The sequence below is a fragment of the Astyanax mexicanus genome, chromosome 1 (genome assembly GCF_023375975.1).
Source record: "Astyanax mexicanus isolate ESR-SI-001 chromosome 1, AstMex3_surface, whole genome shotgun sequence".
Lineage (NCBI taxonomy): Eukaryota > Metazoa > Chordata > Actinopteri > Characiformes > Acestrorhamphidae > Astyanax > Astyanax mexicanus.
The window spans coordinates 120,132,195-120,151,719 of NC_064408.1; the positions used below are offsets into that span (position 1 = coordinate 120,132,195).

Consider the following 19,525-nt stretch of genomic DNA (forward strand, 5'->3'; position numbering starts at 1 on the left):
TAATTTGTTTTTAGTTTAATTTTCTCCATATGTGACCCTTAATTGTTGTCATTTCTTCAATATTAATCTACAATGTAGAAAAGACAAAATGAGGAAAAACCCCGAATGAGAAGGTGAGTAACAAGTAGCATGTTAGCTGTGTTACTGCAGTTGTTTCTGGAACAGTATTTCATTGGTTATCGTGACAGGCCTACTGGTTACTAAAGAATTTTAAATGCAGCAGGTGATGACGGCCTGTTTAACCCTGATAACAATAAGTAGCTGATAACACTGGCTATGTTTGATGACATCAGTTTTGCTGTGATGCACGTGGTTGGCTTCTCAACTATTGTTTTTTTAAACACCAGGTTTCAATAATATCCTAATTTTTTTCCATGTTGGTTTTTCAACTGCTTATACACCAGTAAAGCATAAAATTGTGAACAACCTTTTACTTTTCCCCCCTGTGAACAAATAGCATTGCAGTCTTTCTCATAACAAATAGCATTGCGATACCCACACTGTAAAAAATAAAACCGTAAAAAAAACGGTCAAATTACTGGCAGCAGCGGCTGCCAAACAAAAACCCTAAAATTAAAGTAAAATACTTTCATTCATATGAAGTGCAAAACCAGTAGATTCACATGCATTTTCACTAAAGGTTTCACATACATACACCAGTATTTTACAATTAAATTTCTTCAATAAAGTGATTTTGATGAACGTTCTGCAGGGAAAAAACTGTTATTTTACAGTTTTTCAGAGCATATTTACAATTAAATTTCTTCAATAAAGTGATTTCAATCAATGTTCTGCAGGGAAAAACTGTTATTTTACCTTTTTTTAACTAACTTTATTGTCTTTCAAGTTGTGAGCTTTATGATTCACAAATTAATGTGTATTTGACTCATTCAGTGACAAACTCTATGATCTTTTCAGAATTTCTTTATTAACAGGCTCTCTGCTCATTTAAAGCAATAAAAAGTACTCAGAGAGTAAAGCCACTTATATTAGCACAGTCTAAAACCCAGCCAGGTGGATAAAACTGCTATCCACTAAACTGAACATCTAATTAACATAGCCACGCCCCACAGACAGTTGTTTTTTTTAGGTATATTTTCTTTTACATAAAAGAAAGAAAAAAACGTTTTATTTCTATGGTTATTTTCTGTATTTTTTTTTTAACAATGAATAAAAAAACAATAAATAAATAAACCTTACAATTATGAAGAAAACCACTGAGTTGTTGGGAAAGAAATAAACCTTTAAATAATAACACACACATATAATTACATATAATAATAAGTAATTTTACATTCATATCTATATAACTTAAGAACATGGAAAAATACCATAAAAATAATATAGCAATATAGCCCTAAAAATAAGAGTTTTAACCGTAATCTCTCATTATCTGTCATAATATGTAAAATTAGAACAGGGGCTTGTAATTAACAGAAAATGTCTGTAATTTGACAGAATTAGACTGTAGTAAAAGAAAATGGATAAATAGTGTAAACATTTAGAGTTGTTTTCTGTGAAAACAGGATTTTTTTAGTAAAAATGCCACCATTCCCACATCCACAAATAGCTCAGCAATCTCCCCATCAACAAATAGCTCTGCAAACTCCACCCGTTAACTAATAGCACCAAATAGTGCTGCGATCCCTCCATCAACAAATATTATCACAATCTCCCCTCATCACCAATGAGTGCTGTGATCCCTCCATCAACAAAAAGCATTGCAATCTCCCCTCATCACCAATGAGTGCTGTGATCCCTCCATCAACAAATAGCATCACAATCTCCCCTCATCATCAAATAGTGCCGCAATCTCTCTATCAACAAATAGCATCACAGTCTGCCCTCATAACCAAATAGTGCCACAATCTTTCCATCAACAAATAGCATCGCAATCTCCACTCATCATCAAATAGTGCCACGATCCCTCCATCAACAAATAGCATTGCAATCTCCTCTCATCACTGAATAGTGGCACAATCTCTCCATCAAAAAATAGCATCGCAATCTCCTCTCATCACCGAATAGTGGCACAATCCCTCCATCAACAAATAGCATCGCAATCTCCCCTCATCACCAAATAGTGCCGCAATCCCTCCATCAACAAATAGCATCGCAATCTCCTCTCATCACCAAATAGTGCCGCGATCACTCCATCAACAAATATTATCGCAATCTCCCCTCATCACAAAATAGTGCCGCAATCTCTCTATCAACAAATAGCATCGCAATCTCCTCTCATCACCGAATAGTGGCACAATCCCTCCATCAACAAATAGCATCGCAATCTCCCCTCATCACCAAATAGTGCCGCAATCCCTCCATCAACAAATAGCATCGCAATCCCCCCTTATCACCAAATAGTGCCGCGATCCCTCCATCAACAAATATTATCGAAATCTCCCCTCATCACAAAATAGTGCCGCAATCTCTCTATCAACAAATAGCATCGCAATCTCCTCTCATCACCGAATATTATCGCAATCTCCCCTCATCACAAAATAGTGCCGCAATCTCTCCATCAACAAATAGCATCGCAATCCCCCCTTATCACCAAATAGTGCCACCAAATAGTCCCTCCATCAACAAATATTATCGAAATCTCCCCTCATCACAAAATAGTGCCGCAATCTCTCTATCAACAAATAGCATCGCAATCTCCTCTCATCACCGAATAGTGGCACAATCCCTCTATCAACAAATAGCATCGCAATCTCCTCTCATCACCGAATAGTGGCACAATCCCTCCATCAACAAATAGCATCGCAATCTCCCCTCATCACCAAATAGTGCCGCAATCCCTCCATCAACAAATAGCATCGCAATCTCCTCTCATCACCGAATAGTGGCACAATCTCTCCATCAACAAATAGCATCGCAATCTCCACTCATCACCAAATAGTGCCGCGATCCCTCCATCAACAAATAGCATCGCAATCTCCTCTCATCACCGAATAGTGGCACAATCTCTCCATCAACAAATAGCATCGCAATCTCCACTCATCACCAAATAGTGCCACAATTTTTACATCAACAAATAACATTGCAATCTCTGCTCATCACCAAATAGTGCCACAATTTTTACATCAACAAATAACATTGCAATCTCCCCTCATAACCAAATAGTGCCACAATCTTTCCATCAACAAATAGCATCGCAATCTCCCCTCATCACCAAATAGTGCCACAATCTTTCCATCAACAAATAGCATGGCAATCTCCACTCATCACCAAATAGTGCCACAATCTTTCCATCAACAAATAGCATGGCAATCTCCCCTCATAACCAAATAGTGCCACAATCTTTCCATCAACAAATAGCATCGCAATCTCCACTCATCATCAAATAGTGCCGCGACCCCTCCATCAACAAATAGCATCGCAATCTCCCCTCATCACCGAATAGCGCCACGACCCCTCCATCAACAAATAGCATCGCAATCTGCCCTCATCACCGAATAGCGCCACGACCCCTCCATCAACAAATAGCATCGCAATATCCCCTCATCACCAAATAGTGGCACAATCTCCCCATTAACAAATAGTGCCACAATCCTCTCATCAACAAATAGTGCCATGATCTACCCCATCCATAAATAGCGCCGCAATCCTCCCATCACCAAATAGTGCTGCGATCTCTCACTCAGCAAATTGGGCCACAATCCTCCCATCACCAAATAGTGTTGCAATCTCTTAGTCAGCACATTGGGTCGCAATCTCCTCATTAACAAATAGCGCCACAATCCCCCATCAACAATTAGCATTGTTACATCAACAAATAGCACCTACATTTCCAAGAAAATTAGTTTATGCAGTGTGGCATTTCTGCATCTGTGATTAGATTACCCAAAAGGCATTTAAAGCCTTGTGTGAATGGGGCCATAAGCTGGTAAGCCCTTAAGATCTTAAACCCTTTATCCCTTCTGTTCATCCTCAAAGTGTTCTTTTTCACAGACAATCATGATAAGAGGTGAAGCAGTTATGTTCAAACTCTCCAAAAATGCTGTTAATTTTGTATTTACTGTTTAACAAGAAAAAATGGTAGGAAATACATTCTGTGCTGCCACTAAACAGTTAAAATTTAAACAGATTACAGTAGAATCACTAGTTCATTCCTTAGCCAAGGTAGGCTGTATGTTTCGAGTGCTAGGTCATAGTTTGCTTTTCTGAGGTGAAGGATTCTTGGTTTATAGTCGAGATATGCAGCCTAAGTTCAGAGTTATTTCAAGGTCTGATGTATCGTTTCCAGACCTTCAGTTCCCACAGTTCTGCCAGAACAACTTATAAAACATATTCACAGCAAGAACTGGAGAGATGTGGTTTTAGAATTAACAGTTGAGAGAGTAATTTGAACTAATTGGGTTAACCCAAATAAACAAATATACTACCACAAAAAACTCCACAGAGATTGAATTAAACTCCCCCACTTATTTTACTTCTTTGGTTGAAGACAACAAGATGTCGGCACCATCCTGTTACCCAATTATAGACAAAAAAACATAGTACAGAATCTACTCAATAAATTCGAAGCAATAATAGGCACTTAGTTTGTTGCAAAAAATATTTTTAGTACAGTTACACTTACAAACTACCCTATCTTACCATTAGTGTGTCAGTTATAGCTTATGCAATGGATGTTATAACCCACCGTGTTGTGGAATATAAGAGCAAGTACAAATACAAATACTGTTAAATGTGCAAGAAAAAGTATGTGAACCCTTTGGGATTGCTGGTATTTCTCCACAAATTGTTCATTAAATGTGTTCTGATCTTCATCTCAAGTCACAACAATAGATAAACACAGTCTGATTAAACTAATACCATGCAAAAAAATGAAATGTTTGCATGGTTTTACTGAAAAAAACATGTTAACATTCACAGTGGGGGGGGGGGGAAAGTAGGCAAATATTTGGATTTAATAACTGGTTGATCCTCCTTTGGCAGCAAAAACCTCAACCAATCAACAGTCTGGAGGAATTTTGGATCATTCCTCTTCACAGTTCAATATTCTTCGGATATCTGATGTGAATCGCTCTTCTTGTGAGTCAGCGTAGCTTAGAACAGTATCTTGGGTATTTCCATTTCCTAAGTAAAGTTTATTCCAAGAATACGTGGGTGCGCTCTCCTGAGAGGGGGTGCTGTTCCTGGCGGGGGTGCTGAACTCGGCACAACACTGGCTTTACATGAAAGATCAGTGATGAGAGCAGTGAATCACAACAATAAAAACAATATACTGCAATAAAAACGGGTTTTGGATAATGTCTTGTTCTTCTAACAGACTGGGAGGGTTTGGGTTATGTAAGGTTTATATTAACTGCTGATAAAAATCTCTATGATACAAAAAAAGTTCATTATTTTTAATGAATGGACATCATCGTAAAAATTGCTTTCAGTAGAGAAATTTAAAAACACAGGACCCAACTCTACTGATGTAACAAAATGGGAGCAGAAGGTGAAGCAGAGCAGACGGGAGGCGGACTTATAAGCGGGTAAGACAGACTTTAATGAATAACAAATAAACAAACAGGGAAATAACGAATAAATATAAGTAAATGTACATAAACAAACAAACAGGGAGTAACGTGAAACAGAAAATAACTAAACAGAGCTAGGGAATATATACAAGGGATAAATACGTAAATATATACAGGTAATAAACAAGGAAACAGACAGGAAATAAACGTGAAAACAACAAACTAGAAATAAACAAGAGCGTATAACTACAAATAACCAAGAGATGAGGAAAAACTATAACGTGACGAGACAGACAACACGGGAAGGTGCAAAGACCGACGGATAAACATAGACAAAAGGGTACTATAAATAGTAACATGAAACTCTGAATACCTGGGGAAGGGGCGGGGCTACAAATTAGACATACGTGACGGGAAACTACTGGAGAAACACACTAGGAAACGGGGAAAACACAGGAAAACATAGCGAGGGCGTGACGACTGAGTTTTTTTTTTTTTTTTAAGATAAAATGTAAGTATACAACAGAATTGGCATGTCAATACATAATAATAATAATAATAATAATAAGAATAACAACAACAACAAAATTTGTTGTTATTTTAACCCTTGTGTGGTGTTCGGGTCTGTGGGACCCGTTTAAATTTTTCATCAAATGATACTAAAAAAAATATTTTTTCTAACTCAAACTCATTGGCATTGGCTCATTTTTTGTGAAAAACATATATCAAAACACATTTTCGATAAACACCCCCCCCCCCCCCCCACCCACACATTTATATTACATACAGTATGTTTGGCCAAGGGCTAATAAACATTGCTTCATTTGTAAATTTGAAACTAAACAAATTTTCTACTCATATCTTGAGTTTAATTCATTTTCTTTTACATTTTATTAAAAAACTAATAAAAAAAAGAGTAGCACTTTTTAAAAGAAATGTAACATAAGAAAGGTAAAGGGCAAATATTAACCATGTAAGCTGTTTATATTGCTTGCAATTTAGGTGAAGCGAGCATGTGTAAAACATTTTAATGTAGAATTGCTTAAATTTGCTGAATTAAATACAAATAACAAAGTAAACGAGTAACAAAAATATGAACACCACACAAGGGTTAAGCATTGTTTTTGTGATATATGTGTATAATTCAGACATTGCTCACATCATTTTTTAATAGAAGTAAATAATAGTAAAAGTAATATGGAGTAACATGTTTTCTCCATATTATCTTATCAGCCCTGTCCTTCTGCTCATCAGAATTATTACACAACCCTTCTAACTCCTGCTTTTTGTTTCTCTTTCTTTCCTTTCTGTTTTCTCTATCTATCTCTTTTACATGTATGGAGATGCCCTGTTCCTGATGTTCCCAGCCTGGCTCTCCACTGCCCGCTGTGTTGTTCTCCGGCTCTGCAGCTCTGCACTGATTACCATTAACACACTCAGTATCTGTTTCTGTATTAGCCATAGCTCTATAGTTTGTGCCTATCACATTTTTTATTAATGAATTAGTACCTGTTACATTAGCTATAACTCTTTACTTCTAATTCTCTGTACTGTTTTGTTCTGTTATTTGTTTGTTGTTTGTTATTTGTTTGTACTGAGCGGGTCAACCCGAGTAGGATGGGTTCCTCGGACTGAGTCTTGGTTCCTTCCAAGGTTTCTTCCTCTTAAAGGGAGTTTTTCCTTGCCATACCTGTCAAGATTTAGATTTAAAAATAAGGGATAATTTCCTCTGTCCGCTTAAAGCCGTCCCACCAGCCCAACGAAGGTTCAGTATCCCTTACATTTTAAGACAGGTTTACAAAAAATCTAAAATAACCACATGTGAACCACTTACACACTACAATTAGATTATCAGAATCTGGAATGTTGTGGACATTCCTACATATGTCATTCTTACAGCCAAATTAAAAAAACATTTTCTATATATTAAAAAAAAAAGTTAAGAAAGTTAGCTAGGGGTTCTGCCTATACCTTTTCGGTATTTTTTTATATATGTATATATATATATGTATATATATATATATATATACACACACATATATATATATATATATACTTACACACATGCATACATATATACATATATACACATATATGTTTATTACAAAATGTAGTGACACAGAACAACACAGAATTAAGATGAAAAAATCATCAATTATTTGAAAGTTCACAAGTATTTGACACTCAAAATGTTGTGAACCTGAAACTTAACTTTTTAATTAAAAGTAAAGTATTGCACAACTGTGCTATCTTACTTGTTGAAGTTTATTGCAATTATTAATTGCATTAAGTCCTTTTCACTCAAAATATGCATTTTGTAGTTGTTTTTATAGCCAAAAAAAAAGCTGTTTGTCACGGGAGACCCAGCCAGGGAGACGAGGAAAGCGGACGCAAGTGCAGGTAAGGGCGAAACGAATAATTTAATAAATAAATATAAATAAACAAAGAAACGAGAAACAAGTAAACACTTAAACATAAAACAGGGAGATATATATACGGAACTGGGGAATAAACTAAATAACTGAAAATAGATAAACATATAACCAAAAACCAAAACAAACAAGATAAACTAAAGAACATAAACTAAACCAACTAGGGATAATAATCAGAAACAAACTAAACAGGGCAGGGAAATATATACAAGAAATTAACTAAGAAATAAACAAGGAAATAAACTAAATATATGAACAAGACAAAAACACAGGGAACGAGGAGAATAACAAGAGTAACGAGGAGCAACAAAACAACAGAGGAAGGTGCAAAGACCGACAAAGGACAAGAGACAAAGGAAGGCTTTATAGCACACAAGGGACGTGGAAACACCTGGGGCTAGGGGGCGGAGCTACAAATTGACACAGGTGGAAAAGTGCTGAGACAGAACACAGGGGCACAGGTCACGTGGGACACACAGAGAGACATGAGACAAGGTCAGGACGTGACACTGTTTCTCCATGTATTTTATCAAAGTAATAATTAATAAACCATGTAATGAACTCAAATCATCAATATTTTTATGCTTTTAACTCATAAACACTCTCGTCTAACCATTTTTGGAAATATATCTTAGGTGTGAATATATTTAAAGTCTATACGTTCAAATACAAGTTAAAAAAAATGATGGTAAAAATGGTAAAATTTTGACCAAAACATGCTCAGTTCCAGGAAAATATAACAATTCTGCTTCCTTTTACATTTTAAATGATTATATTTTTGAGCAGCCGTATGTCTTCTGGAGTAAAAGAGATCAGGGCATGTGTCTGTCTGATATAATTACTGTGTTATAAGACCTGAAAAATAGGAACTGACAAAAACGGAGACAAAAAAACACACCAAAAGAGGCTTTGAGTTCAAGCTTCTTATGGTTGAACAGTGTAGGGGGTGAGGATAGCTATGTTTCATTGTGTGAGCTGCATAGCTGAAGAAGTTCTATTAAAGGCTATTATTTATCTGACCTCACATCACACCATTCACACTGATAAAAAAACAACTCGTCAGCAGAGTTGTTGTTGAGGAATCAGGAGGAGTGTGTGAGGAACAGATTAGTTTACATTAGTTTCTCTACAGGGTGGAACTTCAGATATGCTTAAAAACACAGTATCACAAAAAAAAAAAAAAACCACACAACTGATGAGTTGTTTCAGCTGTCCTGGGGCCTCATGTACTAAGACTTGCGTGGACTTCCTACTAAAATGTTCCGTACGCTCAGACCTGAAAAGTTCCGTACGCACAAAAAAATCCGGATTTATCAAACTGTGCGTAGGCAGAATTCCACGTACTTTCTCTTAGTACATCACAATCAACCTGAAATCAAGCGCAAATGCACGAAAGCATCACACTTGCCGCGACTCCTGCCTCAATTACGCAGAGTATAATGTTATATTATTATTATTATTATTATTATTATTATTATTATTATTATTATTATTATTAATAATAATAATAATAATAATAATAATATTATATACGCATAGCGTATAATTACCCATGTTTTAAGTTTTATTATTCTAAGATAAATGCTTTCATTTAAATGCTTTAAATGAGTTGCCTACCAAAAAGACACACGTCACGCACTCAGCTTGTTTTCTTATGCTCTTGGAAATCTAAAACTGCTTATAAGCCAGTCATCATCATGGGCCAAAAAAACATAATGGTCACGGAAAATGCGCGCTCAATGAATTCGGCCATTAGCAGTATTTTCCAGTAATGCCAACGCTGCATCTCCAACAACTCCAGCGCAAACCTGATCTAGGCTAAGTGGAAACACGTTAAACGATTATTTCTGTAAGACAATGAAACTGTCTGATTAATTTACTTTATTTTACCCAATAATGCTTACTACAATGTGTGCATAAATATATCTTAATATATCTTAGGATATCTTAATAGTTGTAATTTCAATGCATCGCCTCTAAGTGTCGCCAAATGACAAAAACACAATACATACGCACAAAAAAAAAGGCGTACGCCCGAAACGAAAGTGCCGTGGGGGAACGCACTTTCTCACGTTCAAGTCAAATTTAGTACATCAGACCGTGAGCGTGAAATATGGCGTACGCAATGTTTTTGTGCGTACGCACCTTTAGTACATGAGGCCCCTGGAGTTTAGCAGATATCCTGCCCTCCAGCAACAAAGCTGCCCATTTCCTCTGTAAAATGAGAGATGGAGCAGTATTCGGTTATCTCAAGTGCTGAAGAAAAACATTTTATGAAGATCAGTATTTATTGCACATTCTAGCACATTCTGCTGGATAAAAAGTACTGGTTTCAAAACTACTGAAAGTATAAAAGTAAAAGTAACGACTCTGGAGACAAGAGTGCGACCAAAAGTGTGGAAAAGAATCTTCATTCATTGTTATGTCTTCATTAAGATAACATGTATAAAAACAGCGTGCAAAGTCTCTGTTCAGTAAAGTGACTCACACACATACAGAGGTGCATTCGAACTCTTGTTTCTTTTACTGGGTAACTCACATGAACTAAGACATTGCTAATGCCACCTACAGGATGACTGATGTAACAACAGCTCTAAGTTTAACAACTACATAACATTTCCTCCCACCTTACTGAAAAAGTACACATAAATGTTTCTTGATTAATTTACAGAACTAAACTAGAGGTCGGGAGTAGACTGTCCCTGGCCTCAAGCCAAATCAGGGGATTATTCTGCCCCTTTGCAGAAATGGCCCACTAGGATAACTACATACAGTCCATAGTTCTTTTCCTTTCAGTTTCTGTTCAGTTGTTCTATATGCAACACAAGTTAAAGTAAAAGTTCTACAGATTCAGGCGGTCAGGTGGTTTAGTAACTCGAACAGGGTAGCGCCTGGTTCTCTCTTTTGAAGAAATGGCATCCTGTGTATTCTGACCATTAGGTGGCATATCTCTGGACGTATGGTGGCTGTTTTCAGCTGCTGTAGACAAACTTGTCTCAGCAGACATGTGGACAGTTGAAGGTCCAGCGGACAGACTTCAAGATACAACTGTGTCTGATTCTGCAGATTGTCCTGGAGCAATCTGTCTCTGGTGAGGCAGAAGTTGATCAGCATGACGTCGCCAGGATTCTGTTGCACCTACATCCACTGTGTACGAAACTGGTCCACTTTGGGTTGTAACGACTCCTTTTGCCCATTTCTCTCCCCCTCTGTAATCCCGAGCCAACACAACATCACCAACTGCAAAATGTCTCAATTTGAAACGAGAGGCTCTACGGAGGATCTGTGACTCCGGTGTGCGTCTCACAGCAGACTGAACACTTGGTTTCACAGCGTACAGACGAGTGCGCAGTCGTCTGCCCAGAAAAAGCATGGCTGGAGACTCTTTAGTCGTTGAGTGTGGTGCGTTATGGTAGGTCAGGAGAAAGGCATCCAATCTCTGTTGGAGAGGGGTTGAGGAGTGTTTTGAGGACTTCAACGCCTGTTTCAAAGTTTGTACAAACCTCTCAGCTTGCCCGTTAGTGGCTGGATGGTACGGAGCTGAGCGAATGTGCTTGACATGGTTAGCTTTTAGGAATGTGGCAAATTCCTGTGCCGTGAACTGAGGTCCATTATCGCTGACAAGGACTTCAGGAATTCCATAGCGGCTGAAAAGATTCCGCAAAACACGAATAGTCCTGTCTGTGGTTGTGGACTCCATAATCTGCACTTCTGGCCACTTCGAATGAGCATCAACCACAACCATGTACATGTGACCCTCAGTTGGTCCTGCAAAATCCACATGTATACGTTCCCATGGTTTGCTTGGCCAGACCCATGGGTGGAGAGGGGCTTGGCATGGCATTTTCAGGATCTGCTGATGTAGCGGATGAGAATATAAATAATATTTTATTATTTCATTCCACATAAAATCCTTCTCTAATTATCTTTGTTATCCTTTTGAGTATTTTTCTGTATTTCTGGGTATTATTTATTTTGTATTTGTGATTTTTGTTCCTTTTGGGGGTGATTTCAAGCTGTAATATTGATTTTAAGCTGAACTGCAGAGCAGACTTTTATTTTGAAATCGCGCGAGTTTTCAGTGTCAGCGCGGGCTTCTCTCTCCTCAGTTCGCTCTAAAATACTGCTGAGGAGAGGTGGGTGTTTACTGTGCTCCTGATGAAATACTGTTTTAAAACTGTTCAAGCACTTATAGTGCACTAAATCTGTACTCTTACTTGTGTTTTAGTACTAAGAGTAAGTTATCTCTGGTTGTGTGGGTAGTTCGTTTGTGTAGAGAGTTTTTCTATATAAGTACAGCAGATTTAGTGGAGTTAAGGGAGATACTGCTACCAGTTAAGCTAATATGGTGTGCTTTTCTTCTCACAGTTGCATGTGTGTGTGTGTGAGAAGGACCAGAATTCACTCTATGCTGTGTTGTATGCTACTCTCATGCACAGGTACTGCCACAGGTTAATTGGTTAATTGTTTAATTAATTTAGCTAATTGTTTAATTGCATCAGCTGTTTATTTTTATTGGAATTTGTTTTGTTATAATGAAATTAATGTTCAGAAGAGAAAAAATATACGTAATTTATGGGAGTCTCTCTATATATATGTGCATGGGGTAATGTGTTATGGTAATGTATAATATTGTATTTTATTTCATAGCTATAGATATATTCTTAATGTTTATTTTCATAACATAGTACTCTATATTTGTGATACAATATTTTATGATGTCTATTTTATTGTGTGTTTTATCAACTTGATGTAGAGGAAAAAAAAGTGTACTCAGTTCGCGCTAAAATACTGCTGAGGAGAGTTGCATGTGTGTGTGTGTGAGAAGGACCAGAATTCACTCTATGCTGTGTTGTATGCTACTCTCATGCACAGGAAATAGAGAGAATAAAACTCCCGTTGTATGGCAGAGTGTGTCCCGTGTTTCCATCATCGCATTCACAACGCAGAGGGTGGCCAAGCCTACTAGGAGAGAGAGAGAGAGGGACACACACACACACAGTCAAACACGACCCGGCTACAATGGTGCCGTGACCCGGATCCTGGTGCTTGAGGTCAGTCTACAGTGGATCTTCGCACAGTGGATCAGCATCTGCGTGGTCGCCGGGAGTTTGCTTGCTGCTCTTCGTCCATCTTCTTAAAGACTGTGACAGCTAGGTTTCTTACAGACATTACACATTACACTTAAGGACAATTAAGTAATTCTAAAAAAAAAAAAAAAAAAAAAAAAAACAATAATACGTTTTTTTGTTGTTTTTTTCCATGCTTGTATTCTTCTATCCTTGATTTATTTCAAGCAATAGGTGTTGATATTGTGTAAGTGAAGTATTCAAGATGACATTTGATTTGGGGAAAGACAAAGGTTATCCCATAAGCAAAGACATGTCAGATTCTGGGTTTGGAAGGGGTAGATTTTTTAGTGAGGTGCAGTTCACACCACTTTCAAAAGTAGGACATGTAGAGGTACCCTCACCTGCATTTTGCTCTACTCGGGTGCTCAACAAATCTACTGACCAAGTACCCAGTCAGTCGCTTTCAGCTATTCCGGATCTGAACGATCCAGCTTTACATGATCTTATAACACACATTGCACATCAGGTAGGCCAGACACTGATGTCAGGTCAGCAAAAAGAGAGTCAAGAAGAGAAGGTAAATAAGACCGCAACAGTACGGGGTTTAGAAACAAACCAGTCCCTCACAGACCCACCTTCGATCAACTTGTCAGGTGTTAGACTAGTTTTACAGTCTGATGTAAAAGAGCCCCCAGTCTTCCGTGGTGATGAGTCAGACAGGCTTACTGTACATGAGTGGGAAGAGGTCATGGAAACTTATTTGAGGAAACGGGGGGTAGTGCTTGCTGAACAGTGCACAGAGATCCTTTCTAAATTAATGGGCAGAGCTAAAGACATAGTTAAGATCACCCTTCGCAGTAATCCTACTCTAAAACCCGCTGATGACCCAAAAGTTATTTTTGATGTGTTAAAGCAACACTATGGTGAAGTCAAATACTCATGTATGCCTTTAGCTGATTTTTATGGTACAGTACCAGTGCCAGGAGAGAATCCTTTTGAATACTGGGTTCGTCTGAATAAGGCTGTTGATGCAGCAGAAGAAGGCTTGAGAAGGCTAGGCAGACGAATCGAGGACTCGTGTCATGAAGTGGCCATGATGTTCGTCAAGTATTGCCCTGATCCTGCTCTCGCTGCTGTTTTCAAGTTCAAGGCACCAGACAAGTGGACGGCTAGCGAGATACAAGAACATCTTGACCGTTATCAGTCTGAGGTCAGACAGCAGGTACCAGTTAAACTCAAACGGCCCAGTTACATGAGACATGCTGCAGCCCAAGCCGAGAGACTTGAACCAGCTGTGGTAACTGCCAACAATCACCCAGCAGAAACTTCTGAACAGACTGACAGTGCTGTTGCGCCTGTTCCTCATGTCGACGATAACTGCATGAAAGCTCTTGTGAGTCTCTTGGACCGTGCGCTTTCACAGAACAACCAGATTGCAAGCAGGTCATTCCCTCTAGCCCATTCATCAGCCCAACGGTGTAGAGTATGTAAATCTGATGACCATTCCACTCTTGTTCATTGCAGACGACAGCGACTGTGTTTGAATTGCTTTCAGCAGGGGCACATCAAGAAACACTGCCCAAATTTTACGTCCAATCGACCTACTCAACATTCCTCTCCAGATTCTCAGCCTTTAAACTAGTTAGCTCACATTCAAGAGGGAAAAGTGTGAGCAGAAGTGAACAATCCCTCAGAAGTGATGACCTTGAGCAGTGTTACATGACAGCGTGCACCCAAGCATCAGCAGATTCTAAAGTCATAGTGCAGAATACACAGAGAATTGAGCCATTTGATGAGCTGTTCTATGCACCAGTTAACGTGAATAACAGATTCCAATTACGGGGAATGATTGACTCAGGATCCATGGCATGTACTCTTAGTGAGGAGGCAGAGGCAAGAATGCTGGATGAAAATGCGTTGTCCGAGCCGAAATCACTGACCCATGAGATAGTTCTGGTTGGATGTGGAGGTAAACTGACCAAGCCGAAGTGCATGTATGAAGTTGAGCTAAAAGTCTATGGACAGAGTTGCATGGTCCCTGTTCTTGTTGTGCCAGGTCAAAAGGATGAACTCATACTGGGCACCAATGTCATAAAATTCCTCATGCATCAAATGAAAGTCAGCGACGACTATTGGCGTCTCATTTCCAGTGGTGGTTTGCAGTCTTCTGTCGAGTGTGAGCAATTCTTGGACTTGATGGCAAACACATGCAGATGGAGAGGAGATGAGCTACCAAGAAAGGTGGGAACCGGGAAACTCCAGCAATCAGTTACTCTTCTGGCAAAGCAAGAATACCTGCTTTGGGGAAAACTACCAAGGGATGTTCCTATGTCCCCAGGAAGCACAGTTGTTGTGGAGCCCACATCTACTAAGACCATGCCTCGACACATAATGGTTGGACGTGTTGTTACGCCACTGTGGGGTGATGGGTGGATCCCCATGAGGGTAACTAATGTTTCTGACCAACCTGTTACTTTGAAAAGAAATAGCAAACTGGCAGATGTGTCGCCTTGTATAGCTGTGGAGGACTTTGACCTTTTTCAAGGAGTCAGTCATGTTGAAGCCACTTCATTGGGGCAACAGCCATCACACATTAATCCTGCTGACCTCAAACGACGTTTGGAAGATGTTGGGCTTGCCGATATCGATATCGATTCTTGTTCCACTGACATGGTGTCTAAGGAGAGACTTGTCCGGCTGCTTGAGAAGTATAATGATGTCTTTTCCAAACACTCATTGGACTGTGGGGAAGCGAAAGGATTTGTTCACCGAATCCGTCTCATGGATGAGCGACCTTTCCGACTCCCTTACCGTCGTGTACCCCCTGCTCATTATCAGAAGCTACGCCAAGTCCTATCAGAAATGGAAGAACAAGGGATTATTCGAAAATCTGTGAGTGAATATGCCTCTCCCTTGGTTCTGGTATGGAAAAAAGATGGCAGCTTAAGAATTTGTACAGATTTTAGGTGGTTAAACGCCAGGACCATCAAAGATGCGCATCCACTTCCGCATCAAGCTGACTGTTTAGCAGCGCTCGGAGGGAATGCTTTCTTCAGTACCATGGACTTGACGTCAGGCTTTTACAACATCCCCATGGCTGAAGAAGACAAAAAGTACACAGCATTTACGACCCCTCTAGGCCTACACGAATATAACAGAATGCCGCAGGGCCTCTCTAACAGTCCAGCTTCATTTATGCGCATGATGCTTAGCATTTTTGGTGACCTCAACTTTAGTAGCTTATTATGCTACCTTGATGATTTGCTTGTGTATGCTCCAAGTGAGGAGGAATCTCTGAAAAGGCTGGAGGTTGTGTTGCAGCGTCTGCGATTACACAATCTGAAACTGAGCCCGAAGAAGTGCCATTTGATGCAGGCTTCAGTGCGGTTTCTTGGCCATTACATAGACGCCAACGGAGTTTCGTTAGACCCAGCCAAGGTCGATGTCATCACTAAGATGTCTAGAGCTGATTTGATGGAGGAAGACGGATGCACTCCTTCAGTGAAAAGGATCAAGTCATTTCTTGGGATGGTATTCTATTACCAACATTTTATCCCTAATTGTTCTGCAATGGCTAAACCACTTTTCGCACTCACTGCAGGACAGAAAAGGCGGGGCAAGGCTAAAGCAAACCTGAAAGCAGGGACGTTTCGCAGATTGCAGCCTACTGACTGGACCCCTGAATGTGATACTGCTCTGTCCAACCTGAAAGAGAGCCTTCTGCAGAGTGTTGTTCTTGCACATCCAGATTTTTCACGCCCATTGATTCTGTCGATCGATGCTTCTTTGGACGGTCTTGGAGCCGTACTTTCCCAGGTACCAGCTGGTGAAGAAAAAGCTCGCCCCATTGCCTTTGCAAGCAAGTCATTGACCAAGTCCCAGAAACGCTATCCAGCTCACCGACTCGAGTTTCTAGCACTCAAGTGGAGTGTTTGTGAGAAGTTTAGTCACTGGTTAAAGGGTCATACGTTTACAGTGTGGACTGATAACAATCCCCTGACTTATATAATGACCAAGCCCAAACTAGATGCTTGCGAACAGCGATGGGTGTCCAAACTGGCCCCATACACCTTTGATCTGAAACACATTCCTGGCAGCAAGAATACTGTAGCTGATGCTCTGAGCAGAGACCCTTTCACAGAAACAGTCAGTCGCAGGCTCATCTCTGAACCCTACAACCGCTTACTTGCAGAGGCAGAAGGAGTGAGTGAAGATGGGATTCGAGACACCTTCCACCTTAAGGTACAGAATCATCGACTCCTCACTATGCATACGTCTTCGAATTTTCCATGTGACAGTGATACTATCAAAGCTTGCTTGGATACACATGAGCAATGGGAAATGACAGCGGAGCTAAGAGCATCACAAGCCATCCAGTCTCTCCAAAGCTTCACAAGTTCTGGGTACGATGAGTTCTTTGGTCTTACCTTAGAAGAGCTCCGAGGTAGTCAAGAGTCCGATCCCAGTATTTTAAAAATCATGCAGTTTGTCAGCCAGAAGAGACAGCCTTCAAGGCGAGAAAAGAAGGACCTGAGTGCTACGGCCTTGGTACTACTCAAGCAGTTGGAAAAACTGCGAGTTCAAGATGGTGTACTCTACAGAGTCACAAAAGATCCCCTTAGCAGACAGAAAAGACGGCAGTTCATTGTGCCTGTAGGTCTCAGGGAAAAGGCCCTGAACGGAATACATGACCTCGCCGGTCATCAGGGACAAACCAGGACGTTACACCTGGCACGTCAACGATTTTTCTGGCCTAAGATGGAACATGATGTCAGAGCATATGTGAAACATTGCCAGCGATGTATCTTGGCTAAAACACCAGAGCCTACTGCTCGAGCCCCATTAGAGAGTATTAAAACATCTGCTCCTATGGAATTAGTCTGTTTAGATTTCTGGAGTGCTGAAGATCATAAACAACGTTCAGTTGATGTACTCGTTGTAACAGACCACTTCACTAAGCTAGCACATTCTTTTGTATGTCCCAATCAAACCGCTAAGCAAGTTGCTAAGAAATTGTGGGATCACGTATTTTGCGTTTACGGGTTCCCAGTACGAATTCATACAGACCAGGGTGCTAATTTTGAAAGTGCTCTTTTAGCTGAACTTTTGAAACTGTCCGGAGTCTCTAAGTCCCGTACCACCACGTACCATCCCATGGGGAATGGAGGGACCGAAAGGTTCAACCGTACATTAGGTACCATGTTGAGAGAATCCCCCTTCAAGAAAAACACAAGTGGCCTGAACAGGTCCAGACTCTAACATTTGCATACAATGCGACAGTACACGAGACAACAGGGTATGCCCCGTTCCAGCTAATGTTTGGCCGCATCCCGAGACTTCCCGTCGATGTTATGTTCAAGCAAGTGTTGCATGATCCTGTGGTCGTTGACCATGACAGCTATGCAAAGTCACTCATGTCGTACCTTCACGAAGCGGCTAGTATCGCACAGAAGCACACTGCCAAAGAGCAACAGAAGCAGGCTGAAGGTTACAACAGAAGGGTCAAAGGAATGCATCTTAACCTAGGAGACAGAGTGCTTATCGCAAACAAGGGAGAACGTGGAAAACGGAAACTTGCTGACAAGTGGGATCCAAAAGTCTACACAGTGAAAGACAGGAATCTTCAGACTAATGTGTATAAGCTCGTGGATGATGCTGGAAATCGTAGAGTTGTTCATCGCAATCTGGTCTTGGACATCAGCTTTCTGCCTGTGAAATCAGTCGACGAAGCAGTGGATGACGACCAGTCCAGTACTGAACATCCTGAGGATGAGTCCTGTTCCTTAAACCCCTTTGAAACTTCTGGGCATGACAACTCACATGAGCCCTGGATATCTGATGATTCTACTGATGCACGGAGTCTCATGTCCTCTGATGACATGGTAACAGAAGTTGATGATCTGAATCAAGAGAATGACAAACCCAGTGTTCAAGAGCATATAGAGAATGAAATAGACAGCAGTAACTCACATAGCACTTGTGCAAATTCTTCTGATCGAGATTCAGATTTATTAGATGTACCAGATACAGGCATTTCAGATACTGCTAATTTACCAATAAACATTGGTACTAACATGCCACCAAATACCAGTGACACACAAAACATTGTCAGATCTCGTACAGGTAGGGTTGTAAAAAGAGTCAGTCGTCTGATCGAATCTATGGTTCAAAAAAAAAAAGCTTTTAGTGTCGAGAGTTTTGCTATGACGGCCAATAAGAAATCTCAGTCCCTTTTAAATGTTTACTAAAACTGTTTATTTTGTAGGGATTAAGCACTAACTGTTTATTTAGTTTCATTGTAATCCTGAGTTTCAAAGACATAAGTAGGGCCAGGTTCACATATGATGTACAAGGCATCATATAGTTCCAGGAAAGGTCTAAGGCCTGATCAACCTTGGGTTAATCTTGACCTGTTTAGCAGGTAGCTCATACAGCTGAATTATTGAAGAATAAGATTTTTCATTGGCCTGTGCCAGCTATGACAAGTTTCAGATGAGTAAAGAAATACGTTCTTAGAGCCATCTGATCAGGATTTTAGTGAAATTCT

At 39.9% G+C, this 19,525-nt stretch overlaps 1 protein-coding gene across 1 annotated transcript; it reads right to left on the reverse strand.

Annotated features, from left to right (window-relative positions):
- Positions 1 to 10,943: 10,943 nt before the first annotated feature.
- On the reverse strand, positions 10,944 to 11,760 carry LOC111194383 (uncharacterized protein K02A2.6-like). The gene has a single exon (XM_049477754.1). It carries the CDS (start codon positions 11,748 to 11,750, stop codon positions 10,944 to 10,946), a length of 807 nt encoding a protein of 268 aa, XP_049333711.1. The 5' UTR covers positions 11,751 to 11,760.
- Positions 11,761 to 19,525: the final 7,765 nt, after the last annotated feature.

What these genes read in the sequence shown, in the direction of transcription:
- LOC111194383 (XM_049477754.1), bottom strand. Translation starts at nt 11,750, where the DNA reads ATGCCATGCCAAGCCCCTCTCCACCCATGGGTCTGGCCAAGCAAACCA.